Below are 14,792 nucleotides of genomic sequence, written 5' to 3'. Positions count from 1 at the left end.
CTTGAACCGCCCTGCTAAATAATCAGGTGCTGAATCGTGAAGTGGAATTTAAATTCAGAACACATCGCACCTGTTCACACACCGTTAAGAAGGGTATAACGCTATGTGGCGTCTGTAGGGCAGGTGGAAAAAGGGCTAATATAATCATAATCACACACTGATGTCCGCCCACCTGCACCAAATAAATACTCACATTCTCAATATTCTTCTGGAGAAAATGCATCTAAAAATGTTTAGCAAGTTTAGCACGCAGTACAAATTGGATGGGTCGACGCATTGAACCTCATTTGAAAACACTTAATTTGTGTTTTTTTATAAGGATAGTTTGCACAAAATAAAATTTATTTTATCATTTACACACCCTCACGTCCTTCCGAATCTTCTTTATGTTGTTCTTTCTTCTGCAGAACAAGAAAAGGAGAATTTTATAGAATGTTGGTAGCCAAACATTAATGGGGCCCCATTGACTTCCATTGTATTGACCAAACTACTAAGACATTTCTCAAAATATATATTTTTGTGATGCAGAGAAGAAAGAACAATACACATGTTTTGAATGAGGGTGAATAAATGATGACAAGTTTTTCATTTTTGGGTGAACTATCCCTTTTGAAACAAGGCGCACTGTAAAAAGCCAAACACAGTGGCGTAACTTTGTTTTGAAAAGTGGTGGGGACAGAGATGACAAAAACAATACTTTAATAAATTGCTTCTGTAATAACTCATTGGGTATATTTATCATATATAGTGGGTGGTCCGTCAATTGGCTACTCCGCTCTCACAGTATGTGGTTCCCAAACGGTCATTTGGGGAAGGTCACATGGCTGTTGCGGTGCACTACACTTAAAAACAGTTTATTCCTATGACAAAAAATGTCACTTGTTCATTGGTTTACGCGTTTTTGTGCTTGGACACTGGATGCAAAAGCAAGCACCGCGAGTGCGGATGATGCACACATTTTTGTACTGGCAGCGTTTCTGAAGTGGCGGCTCTCCGTCTTCCGCAAATACAACTTACGAGTGTGAGCAACGGGAGATGGTGAGAAAGCGGCGCATCCAGAGTTTTTCACAAGATTTAGATGTTAAAGTTTTTCTCAATTGCTAACACACAATTCATGAAACAACTCACCATTTTCTGACAACTATAAACATTCTCAGAACAATACACCAACTTGTACAAACCCCACACACAAACAGCCTCAATTTGCAAAGGTTTAACCATGTTCTCATTCAGAAAACACAAACACACAATATAATGAACTGAAGTGTCAATATGTAAACTCAAATAGCACACATTTGTCCATCAGTAAACATTCAGTTGCAAAACTGATGACACACCAATCAGATCTCAGGATAATATCAATAGGAGCACAGGTAATTGTGCATCCTAGAATCATCTACTGGGCTTTATACTACTTACTGTAAACATACAGTATAATTACAGTACACACTTTATATGAGAGAAATTTCTCTATTCTGTATCCAGTAAACTGTAGCACGTGTACACCCTTTTTACCTGTTCTGTATTTTTGCAGAAAATACGGAATACTTTTACAAAATTGGGCCAAAGGTGCAGAGGATGCCATATTTTTTACATTGCCTCCTATTGTTTCCTTTATCGTCTCTGTAAGTCACTTTGGATAAAAGCATCTGCTAAATGCCTGAATGTAAATGTAATTTGTGCAGTTGTGTACTGTATTGTGTTGCATGACCAGTTTACTGTATATTGTTCTTTGGTTTTTGAACTTCTCTTGTCTTGTAAGATCATCTTCATCTACTTTACAGTAGTGTAATGTTTTATTTTTTCCTAAAGCTCATTCTTGCACTTTGCTCTGTGCACTCTTTTATGTTGTATATTCTAGTAAACACTAAGCTGTCAAATTATTCTTGAATCCCACTAAGAGGTTTTAGTAACAGTGTTTTGAATTGATCTCACCAGTGTCTAAGACTATGTTGCAGTGTGGGTGATTTTGGGGGCTTGTGTGTCATATCTGGGGGAAAAGCTTGGTTTTTCAGCAAGTTTGAATGGTTTTGAGAAGAGAGCTTCATTTCGACCTGAAAATAGGATGTTTGGGGAATTGGGTGAGATGTTATGGATTTGTGTTTACTGTTTTGAGAATACGAGGCATAATTTCAAGAAATGTGTTCAAGCAATCGAGAAAAACTGTAATGGACCCTAAACAATACACACCTTGCGCAAGCATTTCTTAATTTCTTCCAAAAAGTGGCGGGGACATGTCCCACCCACACATTACACCTACAAACAGACAGACAGACATAATCTTGCCCTTTGCACATTCCTCACAATTACTCTTAAAGTCCTCATGAAGCACTAGGAAAGAGTAAGCTGGCGGAGACATTTTTTCTAACCAATAATAAACAGTGGAAATCCTTTTGTTATCCTTTTACTCCTAAATTAAAAGCAAACTGCTTAATGCCGGCAATAGATGAGATTTTGCCTTTCTAAACCCCTCAGGGAGCCTGACACAAAACCAAAGTCACGGCTACCCGAGCCCATTGTCAGATGACAGAATATTAAAGGGAGCAATATTGACATTTTCCATAAGCTTGATAGGCATAAAGTTCACTCTAACTGCATTGTAACCCAATTATGCTGATTCGAGGAGAGCTGCGCACCTCTCTCTCTGTGGGCTGCATGGAAAGAGGAGAGGAGGAGACGGAGGCAGGGTCTGCTATATTAAAAAGAGAAAGAGGTGGGAGAGAGAGAGAGGATGGGGACATGATGAGACAGACACCTGCTGGGTAAAGCATTAGGAATATAACAACACGTAGTGAATTGGCCTCACTCTGTTTACCGCTCGAAACAATAGCACATATCACCTCTGAAACACATCGTTTGCTCTGTAACTACCTGTTTTTGTCTTTTCTCGGCATCATCTATTGACTGTTTTCAGCTGAATGATGCTTCTGGTTGCTTTGAAATTCGTTCTGCAGTCCTCACACTCAAAGCATACAGACAATTATTCTCCTGAACCAGATCTTGTGGACCATTTTTGATCAAACAAAGCACATGTTCCATGATGATCTGACCATGACTGTGTTATGCACTTATGCCATGGCTTTCTGTTCTTCAGTCTCTGCTCTAGTTTAACTAGATAAAAACATTTTGTCACTGTCCTCGGAGCCTCGGATGTCCAAATGTTTTGTTTTTTACTTTGACAAGCACTTTTTGAAACTTTTTTTTAGTTAGGTATTTGCAAAACCCAGTGATAAGCATACAGTAAAGGGTGACTAATAATAATGATTTATGACAAAAATAAAAATGACGAAATATGGAGATACAATGTTTAAGATGGAAAGCAACGATATGTAATGAAACAATAGCTTTTATTAGGGCTGACAAACGATTAATCGGGATTAATCGAATCCAGAATAAAAGGTTTGTGTTTACATTATACTGTATATGTCTGTGTACTGTCCATATTCATTTTGTATTTATAAACACATACACATATATATTGAAGAAAAATCAAAATGAATAAAGGTTTATATATACTGTATATAATTTCAATTTTTGTTGAATATAAATAAAAACATCTAAACATTATTAAATAATGCGTATGTGTTTATAAATACAAAATGAATATGCAAAGTACACAGGCATGTATTATGCAAACACAAACTTTTATTCTGGATGTGATTAATCGCGATTAATCGTTTGACAGCCATACTTTTTATATTACGAATCCAAAAGCAGAGTCTCGCTTAAATATATTTTCTCCTTAAGAAAATATAAGGTTTTCTGGGACGGCAAACATGACAAGTTATTACACTTGCTCCAAATGCCTACAGCAAGCAACATGACGTTGTTTCTAAAGTTGTTCTACAAAAGATTCTTTCCATCAGCAGCATATACTCTATGCCTTACGTATTCTCCAGATGGAACACAGCTTTAGTTACTTTAATCTCTTTTACAGCACAAATTGTCATTTTGCTCTCTTGGGCAAACTGTATCTCAATACACACAGTGTCTCTGATACATTTAGAGCTTTGGTAGGGCAGACATGGCAAGTTATCCCGTTTGCTCCAAGTGCACAGTAAGCAATGTGATTTGTCCTGCTTCTGAAGTATTCTAGAACAGTACAATTTGTGCAAGTTTGTCGAGTTTCTTTCAATCAGCAACACACAGGCCTATATTTTACACAGATGGAAGAAAATGCACATAGCTTGGCTTACGTTTTATCTCTTTTAAAACAGAAACTGCCATTTTGGTCTCTTAGGAAACTTACAAACACTCTCAGCAAATGCAAGAGCAAATTCAATCAACTACCAGCGGGGTATATATATATATATATATATATTTACATTTACATTCAGTCATTTAGCAGCCGCTTTTAGTCAAAGCGACTTATAATATATGCATAAGTGCAATAAATGAAAATTGGTTTCATATAGCCTATCACAGTATACAGAGCTAAGGTTTTTTTTTTGAACGAGTAGAAAAGAGATAGAAGTCAGAACTGATCAGTCATGTGTTGACGGAAGAGATGTGTTTTCAGACGGTTCTTAAAGATGGATACAGAATCTGCTGATCTTGTAGCAGCGGGCAGATCATTCCATAAATGTGGAACCGATCCCGAGAAGGTACGTGAGAGAGATTTTTTACCTAATATATATATATATGAATATATCTGTTAGTGTGTCTGTGGTGCACACCCGTGTCTCGAAAAGATTCATTTCCATAAGAAAATCTCAAGCAGTTATCAGGAGCATTCTGTTAATACACCTCTGGCATTTGTAATGGAAGCACTGAAGCCAAATGCATTAAAAATGTACAAGACATGGCCCGTAAGATATAGCTCGCAACAAAGACTCCTTAAAAATACAGTTTTAATATCTATGCTAATGATAAAACCCTCCACACTGAAGAAGGAATGAAACAAATGGTGAAAAATGAGACGTTCATAAAAAGTTTTGCCAGCTAGATCGACGGAGATCAACATATTGAACAGCTTTTACAGCTGCAATTAAAGTTTAGAATACATTATGAATTGCAAATGATATGACTGATGGTTTCGCATGAATAATTGATAAGGCGATCCTACATTCATAAAGCATTGTCATCACGTACTGTGAATCATGTGACTGGCCCTCAGCGCGATATTTATGAATGTGCGCCTTTGGAGGTGATGAATATGTACCAGGCTGGGAATCAGCAATGTAGTACATCTAGAGCATTATTTTTAAGAGGTAAACGCAGTATTTAGATTCGGTTATCCTGAGGTGCAGAAAATAAAAATGAAATATTGTACAGGTGATGACGGAAACAATAAATGCACTATATGGTGATCAGTTCAGTGAGTATCAACTTCACCTTGTGTTTGTGTATTAGCCATAAATACACCTGAGGCCTTTCGTTTTGTCTGCACAACTTTCAACCCCATTTTACTGCATATGACTTAACTGGAACATCAATTTTAATTTAGTATATTTTTGGCTATAAAACAAAATGGTACCGCACTCCACCCATCACCCTTACATCATTCAGACATCTTTCTGCTGTGAAACACAAAAGAAGATATTTAGAAAAATGTCTCTGTGGTTTTGTGCTCATACAATAGAAGTCAATGGGGCCAGTGTTATTTGGTTACCACCGTTCCTCAAAATATTTTCCTTTGTGTTCTGAAGAGGAAAGAAGATCATGAAAGCTTGAAATGACATTGCGTGAGTAAATGATGGCAGAATTTTCACGGTTAGGTGTATTATCCCTGTTGTATTTCAATGACATTTCATTTTAATCAGGCACTTTGTGTTTGAGAAACATGCACACCATGAACTCTAACAAAACATGCACACCATAAACTAACAAAAGTGGCACTTTGCCTGGCATAATACGTGTTAACACTCAAGTTAAACGAATAACTTCAAGTTATCAATAAGTATGTGTCACGAAATATGCCCCGTGGTCTTTGAATGAGAAAAAGCATAATGTGATCAGATAATGTAACTCTTATTGCAACCTATTGAACAGGCTTGGCTCCACTCATAAACGTCAACCGCCTATGATTAATAGCACTATAAGAGGAAGATTGGATGCTGCAAGAGACTTTACCATCCCAAAGATTAATCTTAAGAAAAGATTAAAGTAGGCAAGCAGGAAAATAGTTGGCGTACTCTCAAAGGTTCTGCATTGGCTTCGAATGCATTTCTCCTTGAAAAGATCGGGGCGATTGCTTTCTCGAACAAACATATTGGAAGAAGTTAAGGAAGTTTAAAATGTGAATTTTAATACCAGTGGTACCACCAAAATGAATAAATAAATCTGAACACTTGTGAAAACTCCCCCGTCTTTCATTAGCTGAAAAACAGAAGGTGAGCAATGTTTTGATATGTGTTTATTTTGGGGAAAATTACCATTAAAACAGTTTACTGTACTTGTAAATGTCTTAGCATATTAAGCTAAGCATCTTAACATTAAATGATGTATGATGCAGCGAGTCGTAAAAATAAATGTTACTGTGTCTTTACATTTATTGCTACGTCTGGGGTCAGAGGGAGTTCATGTTGCACTGCTACTGTATATCTACTGTATTTTATGTCTCTAATAGACTTTCTTATACTAACTCCTGTTGTCCATTTGTCGTCATTTGAAAAAAAGGACCTATATTTTTTCTTATGTAATATAGAATCAATAGTTGTGATGGATGGCAGGGAGAGTTGAGGCCCGTGTTACTGTCAAGTCATTTTGATGAATACACTGCCTGTCAGCCTGCCCTGAAGTCAAAGTTCTAGTTTTTAATCCAAATCTAAAAATATCCTCAGTTCCTCAAGGCTTTATATATTATGCTCTATTTGAATCTAGTTCAAAACCTAGTGAGCTGCTGCACTGCCTATAAACTGTATAGTACCTCAGTACCTAGTAGAGCAATGTGTTAGTGATGCAAAGGTCACGGGTTTGATCCCAAGGGGAACACACATAATAAAGTGTAGGTTGAATGCATTGTAAGTCGATTTGGATAAAAGCATCCACCAAATGCATTAATGTTAATGTAATTCCTTAAATCCCACAACTAGGAATTCTTTGCGCTTCTGTGAAGTTGGAGGACACATCGATCAATCATCAATTAAAGCAATTTCCTAGAAACATTTATATAATGTTAGATCATTTTGAAATAGTTTGGTGTTTTTAGAACCATGACACAATACTCAGATATGCATAAAAATACATACACCACAATATTAATAAAATATTTGAAAAAAAATAAGACTTATCAATTCTTTTCATTAAGATAAATTGAACCTTATTTATAGTCAAGATTTCACTTTTTCTGCTTTTCCCACTAGGCTTGTCACAATGCATTGTGGGATTGTCTTTTCCCGAAAAAGATGCATCTAATGCTGCCCTAAAAACAAGGAGCATAATTTACCCCATCCTTCATGTTTGGGAACATCATGTGACACAAGGCCATATTGTTAACAGCACGCTGAAATCTCTATGGAGGGATGCAACATAGTTTGGACCTGATCCTTGATCTCCAAAACTTATTAGTTGTCTGGCACTGGACATTGCAACTTCAATAAAAAATTGTGGGGACACAGCAACCTGATTCGGGGAAGGGAAAACAGCTGAACACAAACAGCCATGATAAATGCAGTTATTATTTTTTTCAATTAATGTGAAAAATGGCCGGTGACCCCTTCTGCCCGTGGAAAAGCCTAGCACAATTGAAACCCCTCCGAAAGTTCTCCATTATTATAATTACTATTTTGTTTATGCCCCTGCATTGTGATATGCATGGCTAACTTCCAATAGATGCCGTTTCCAGACGCTCTATCTCCATCCCATGAACGCTTTATTGCCGGAGACTCGCTATCTGACGTCGGCGAGCAAGATACGCCGAGAGATACAATCAAGAAACACTGAAACATGACAATGGTGGCACTAAATCACTCCAAACGCTCTCAGCAGGAGCCGGCCAAGCAGAATAGTGAAAGCAACTGTGAAGGAAGGTTGTCGATGTAAACAGCTCAGCTCTTCAAGGTTTATTAGCTCTAGGCCCAAAGCAAACTGGGGACCGAAATGGAAACGTGACCCCTATGTACATGGCGACTCTTTGTGTTTTCGGGGAGACAGCAGTGATTACTTCATCGTAAACAGGCTCAGCAAAGAAAGTGACTGTAGTCATATTGGATTAAACCACACATCCGGTTGTCATGTTTGACCTTCCCTGATTATTCCCAAATAAAACGTTCAGATCAGCGAGAAGACGTTTGCGTAATCGTTCTTTGAATTAGCTCTACATCTGTGTGGTGTGCTCTTTTTAATCAAGAGAATAAATGGTTAAATGAATGAAAACAGCCGACAACGTACCAACACACCTTGGCAGAGGTGCGCTCCACATGCGCCGACCCCCTCCCAGGCAAATGATTTCTGGCGTTCCCTCCAGACGGTAACCCATATTACAGGAGAAGGTCAGGGTGTCACCGATCCCGAAGCTGTACCCGTTACGACGGCCAAACTCTGGCACTCCTGGATCCTCACATGGCTCCAGGTTGTATTCTGACAGAAACAGAAGTGTATGGAATAGGTATTCGCAAGGGTTCCCTTACTCTTTTACCCTTAAGACCTACAATTAATATACTTGGAATATTTTAAGTAATGTTAACTTTTATATCAATAAAATAACTGAATTTCATAGTATTATTGTACATAAAAAATGATAAACTATTAGTAACCTTTTAAATTATTTTTATATTTTTATATTTAACTTATCTAAAACATTTCTTTATTTATATTTTCTTTATTATTATTATTATTATTATTTATGTATTCAATTTCAAAAATAAGCATATTTCTTTTTTTGGATTGGGCATGGGAAGTTTCACAAAGTTTCACAACCTTCAAACTTTTTTTTGGCAAGGTTGCTCTGCAGCTAGCAAGATGAACCAAAAAACAAAAGTGGCCAGAGTACCACACAAACGCTAGCAACACAAAAACAATGGCAAAAAGTGCAACATAAAGGGACTTCTTTCATTATCTATTCACCCACATGTTACTCCAAACCTGTGCGACTTTCTTCCGCAGAACACAAAACAAGATTTTTTAAAGAGCGTTGGTAACCAAACACAACTTCCATTGTATGAACACTAAACCACTGAAACTCAAAATATATTTTGTGTTCCACTTAAGAAAGAGTCAAATACAGGTTTTGAACCACACGTGTGTGAATAAATAATGACAGAATTTTTGTTTTTTGGTAAACTGTCCCTTTAACTGCTGTCGTTTCTGGTATACACCTTACCTGAAAATGTGATGTTGAATCCTTCATACGAGATGGAGAAATCTGATATAAACCGGAGCTGGGCCTTGAAGTTGCCATAAAGACCTGCGTTGATGGGTGAGGGCAGTTCAGAGCCCGTGAGGCGGGCCAGCGGCTGGATAAAACTCCCGTTCTCAGTGATCAGCAGATAGTCGTGATGATCCTCCAGGTGGAAGGTGTTGAATGTGAACTGAACTCCTATTGAGAAAACAAAACCAATGAGTAAGTGAACCAGCCAACATTACGGTTCAAGTTTCTGTTTAACCCTCTGAGATGATCTGGTGGAAAAGGAAGCAAACTGCTAAAAAGGAAATAAAAAGGGAATGATAAGGAACATGAGGTCAACTTCATTATACAAATGTCAAGGCAAGGCCGGGATTGTTATCCCAAGGCCAGTGATGGGAGGCCATTAAGGACAGTATTGATATAGCCTACTCATACTCAATGAATTTAAACAACGGGACTGGCCTGGGGTCCACAGAATAAAGAAGCTTCTTGATATCGACCCTTATTTTTGCCTGTCTGTCAAAGAAAGAAAAAGTATTTCAGCTTCATCTGAACTGTCCACTAAAGAGAATGGCCTTCAAAATTGATATGCATTAGCAGCCGTGGGAAATTAAAATTCAGAGGAACTATCATTATGCTGAAATCGAAGGCTGGGTAATGATATTTCATTGTAGGACATCTACAAGTACCTAAATCTGTATTCATGACAGTCTGTGCCTAAGGCTGGTTTTAGCCGGACCCTTGTGAGCATTCTTTTCATCCAATTATCAATTCATATATTAGTTTTCAGCATTCGGACAGTCGCTACTGATGTTTGTGCATTTTAATAAGTTCACCTAGAGGGAAAATCGTGCTGAGGGGAAGATATGCTCATCGTTGACTTACCTTTCCCGTGGCTGACTTCCACAGTCCAGGTGCAGTTGAGGGAGCTGGGGTAGACCTCAGGGTATCCAGGGGACAGGATGGTACCACCCGGTCCTCGAACATCACCACCGCAGAGTGCTAAATGACAGATGAGACAAGGTAGGTCAATTACCTAGAGAAAGTTGTCTGTTGGCATAATATAAATGGATTTGAAACCTGCCACCTCGATGGCATTCAGTTCTAGATGCATTTGCTTTTGAGCCAATTAGCCAATTAGTGACTAATTCATTAGGACGTGGCTGATGGTACCACATGAGTGTGTGGCTGCACAGACTAAGATGTCACGTTTTCGCTTTTCTGCCGAGGAAATAGCTCATTCTAAAGTAATAAAAACACAACGCTTCATTATGCAAGGTCTTTATACACCTCTGAAGACAGTTACGTGTATTTTATTGCATTTCTGTCAATAGATACTCCTTAATCTTCCACATTGCACCTACATGCATCAACAACACCAGACTGCAGTACCCAGGGCTGGACTGGGAAGAAAAATTGGCCCTGGCATTTTTAGGCCTGCATCGGCCCTCCACCGAATCTGTCGACGGGGGGGCATGCATACGTGTCTTTTGCATTCGCGTTGCGTGCATTCGCATTTATAATACGTCCGTCTAAGCGGCCAACGCCTCCGTTCCGGCCCCATATGTTAGCGGCCCACCGGGAAAACGCCCGGTATGCCAGATGGCCAGTCCACCCCTGGCAGTACCGAACTGCTATACAGTGTATACAGTAGTGAACAAATGTCTGATCTCTTCAGTGTAAATCTATCTGTTTTCTAAGCTATCTAAGCTTCCTTCCTAAACACCTCTTGGGCGTAACCAGAGACATGGGCGTAACCAGGTGCGTATCTATAATGCACGGTGCACTTAGGAAGCACGGAAGTGAGATGACAGTGCGTAGCAAAACGTGCCCCTGGATGTTTTATCTGAGGAGCGCATCAGTTCCTATCAGCTGCAGCAGCCTTCACAGCAAATTGCCTCTCAGAATCTCGCTCAGCGATGGGCTAATGGCCTTGCATCGAATCACATTGTTTTACTTTAGCTGTGTCAGAATGTAGAAAGAGAAGGAATGTAATGAAACCGCTGGAAGGACAGCCAGCCAAAGGAGCTTTGACTTGGATAGGTAACGTCTTTTATCCAAAGAGGTTTCATTGCCGGTATAGCGATAGTTTAGGCCCTATTCATCCCGCTTCATCAGTGAATCTGAACCTCTTTTATTTGAGATGCAAATTTACATGTCAGCCTCTTACTTTTAGGAATGGCTTTATCAATAAAGATTCACAGGTCTTTTAGTGCTACAAATGCCTGGAAAAACCGACCGTCACAGGTGGGCAGTGGGTGGCTCCACCAATGGTTCTTCTCGCACACCAGCGGCTCTTCGTGGCTGAGGCGGTAGCCGGAGTCGCAGCCGAAGGACACGGTGGAGCCGATAGAGAAGTCCTGGCCATAACGGAGTCCGTTGACTGGAAATCCAGGGTCCAGGCAGGAGTAGGCATCTATGGTTACGCCTAGAAATCGTGAGAATACAATAAGAGCGTATTTGTGCATTACTGTGGATCAGATTTACTTTTTTACATTTTGGAATTAACAGCCACTTCAGTTAAAGGTCCAGTGTATGAAATTTAGCAGCATCTAGCAGTGAGGTTGGGAATCGCAACCAACGGCTCACTCCACCTCTCCCTTTTGAAGCACTACAGTGGCAGACACAAGGCAGACACAAGACTAAGATACCGTCACATTTTCACTTCTGTGCCGAAGGAGATAACAAATTTATGAAACGTGCTCTGTAGAGCAGTTTGTCCGTTTAGGGCTTCTGTAGAAACATCATGACGAATTCCATGCAAGGGAACCTGCGGTGTATGTAGATAGAAATAGCTCATTCTAAGGTAAAAAACACAACGCTTCATTATGTAAGGTCTTTATACACCTCTGAAGACATAGTTATGGACATTATATTGCTTTCCTGTCGAAAGATCCTCCAAAAAATTACACACAGCACCTTTAAGATTCTACTTTTATCCTTATGGTGGACCAACTCAAATGCTCCAAATTTCAAATGGTCACTTGCAAATTGTTCAAAGTTTACCGTGCACTTACTCTCATAAAGAATCTTGAAGCCGCTGTTCGAGCGGCTGTTGTCAGTGGTGAAGAGCATGTACAGGTGGTTACTGCTGCTGAATAGAAACTGAGGCACCTGGGTGCCGTTGAATGAGCCAATTAGAGGAGAGAGAAGATTGGACCCGTCGTGAAGCTCCAGGAAATCACAATTCAACTCCGTTTGAAATCTGGTTACAAAAATGAGAGAATTATTTGACGTCTGGGCAGAAAACAACACAATTGTCCTGTGGTTTAAATAGAGCACATACTGTACGGTACAGCATGAAAGCACACCTTTCGAATGTGATTTTAATGGAGCGCCCCGGTTCGGCCTCTATGACCCACTCGCAGTTGAGAGAGTCTTTGTAGTATCCGGGCCACCCAGGAGATAAAATAACTCCACTAGGAGCTGAGAAATGACCTCCGCAGGGAGCTGCAGACAAAGTCCATGCGTTGAATTACATGTATTTCATTTGATCAAAAAGATCTGTACATTTTTAGTTGAAGTCTTGCATTTTGTGTCACTGGTTTCACCAAGCAGAATGGCAAAATATAATGGCATACAGTGAAAAATACAGAGTATAATACATATAATATTAATGAATTATATAAATAGATATACAAAAACTCTGCATCAAAGTGTTACAATGGCTGGCGGTTAATACCTTTAGACTGTCAGTCGGTTCCACTGACCATATGAATGGTGTTAAATAATTAAAACATGCTGGGCAGAGAACAATGGATTGACACGGCTTTTAACAACAGATGACAAGCTGCTCACCACCACATGTCCCATTAACCCCTGCCTGTGTGACCCACAGGTAACTGTCCATTCCGTTTAAAGTCACACTGCAAACAAGCACAATCGTCCACTTGTTTGGGACTCCTTTCAAGCAGGTCACATAATTACCTTCACACTTTGGGATGGGGCCGCTCCACATCACCTTTCCACTGTTCAGCTCACAGGTGATGGTTTCTGCTCCCTGTGTCTTAATGAAGCCATCCTCGCAGATGATGGAGATGGAGCTGCCCAGCTGGAAACTGTCACCAAATCGTTTGGCGTTTAGAGGAACTCCTGGATCTGGACATTCATTATGGCCGAATGCTGGAAGAAAAGACACGAGATGGTAGTCTGGAATCGGACGCTTCAGAAACACACTTCAAATCTTGTTCGTTTTAGGGTAAATGTTTGTAATTAAATATGTTTAATACAGTTAATCGTTTGCTGCAGTTGTCCCAGTTTTGTCACAGTAGTTGTAAAAGACTCCTAAATTTATTAATAATTATCAAAATAAAACAGCTGTTTCCACCAAATAAAACCGTTTATAGAGTTGATGTTTTCTCTTTTCTTTTAATTTGTATATTTTCATTTGCTTTAGTGTTTCCATGTGTTTGACGCAGTTTTAATAAATCTATTTTGTCATTTTATTGTGGGAGTGAGATGAGTAAAGTGAGTATGTTACGTACAATAACATCGAGAGTGTCACCCACATAAATGTCCTAACATAATATTGCAAAAGGTCATAAAATATTATTTAGTTATCTCTTTAAAAGAACTGAATCAATTAACATGAACAACACAAAAAAATATGAAAGAATAGTGCTCTCAAATCGGTTAATCGTTATTATTTGATCCTAAAATAAATGTTTGTGTTTGTATAATATAGTTGTCATGGCTCTGCTTCCTTAGTCATGTTTTTCTTGGTCCTGTAGCAGAGCCATGACAAAGTCTTTGGTTATGTGTTTCTGTCATGGCTCTGCTTCCTTAGTCATGTTTTTCTTGGTCCTGTAGCAGAGCCATGACAAAGTCTTTGGTTATGTGTGGAGAGAAACATATTATTGTCCGTTTGACAATAATATACGTTCTCTCCAGTGTCTTGTCATTGGCCCCATCCCTCTTGTTTCCTCGTTATCTTTCCCTGAATGTTTAATGTCTCACACCTGCCCCATGTCGTTATCCCTCGTTTGTGTTTCCTATAAATACCCTCTTGTTTCTTTGTCTTGTGCTCGTGCATTGTATGTATCTGTATGCAGTTCGTCTTGTGCTTGGTCAGTGTTTACCTGTGCCATATGCTCGTGTTCCTGTGGATGATGTTCTGTCTTGTTTCAGTAAGTGTTGAGTTCAGGTCATGTCTAGTGTTTGGTTAGTTTAGTGTTTAGTTAGTCTTTATTTCTGTTTACTTGTGATTATTGTTTTACCCCCCCGTGGGTCCTTGTTTTGTGTTTCTGTAATAAATACCGTTTTTGTTAACCCCTTCACTGCTGCCTGCAATTGGGTTCTCTCCACACCTCCCCTCATGACAGAAGACACTGGAGAGAACGTATATTATTGTCAAACGGACAATAATATGTTTCTCTCCACACATAACCAAAGACTTTGTCATGGCTCTGCTACAGGACCAAGAAAAACATGACTAAGGAAGCAGAGCCATGACAGAAGCCCCCCCTTTAATGAGCACCTCCAGGTGCTCACCAAGGGGTAGACGGAC

General features: G+C 39.3%; 1 protein-coding gene across 5 annotated transcripts in view; it reads right to left on the bottom strand.

The window, feature by feature from the left end:
• The window catches only part of csmd3b (CUB and Sushi multiple domains 3b), a 363,456-nt gene that overhangs the window by 113,479 nt on the left and 235,185 nt on the right, over nt 1–14,792 (bottom strand). For all 5 annotated transcript variants that reach the window (XM_057354136.1, XM_057354137.1, XM_057354139.1 and 2 more), the window contains 7 exons: nt 13,214–13,408; nt 12,598–12,736; nt 12,304–12,491; nt 11,526–11,714; nt 10,172–10,288; nt 9,263–9,478; nt 8,332–8,520 (listed from right to left, as the gene is read on the bottom strand). In XM_057354136.1, the coding sequence (XP_057210119.1) occupies nt 8,332–8,520; nt 9,263–9,478; nt 10,172–10,288; nt 11,526–11,714; nt 12,304–12,491; nt 12,598–12,736; nt 13,214–13,408 (1,233 nt within the window). The remainder of the gene's footprint in view (nt 1–8,331; nt 8,521–9,262; nt 9,479–10,171; nt 10,289–11,525; nt 11,715–12,303; nt 12,492–12,597; nt 12,737–13,213; nt 13,409–14,792) is intronic.

Source organism: Triplophysa rosa, linkage group LG16 (assembly GCF_024868665.1).
Source record: "Triplophysa rosa linkage group LG16, Trosa_1v2, whole genome shotgun sequence".
NCBI classification, from domain to species: Eukaryota; Metazoa; Chordata; class Actinopteri; order Cypriniformes; family Nemacheilidae; genus Triplophysa; species Triplophysa rosa.
This window is presented reverse-complemented; position numbering and strand designations above follow the sequence as displayed.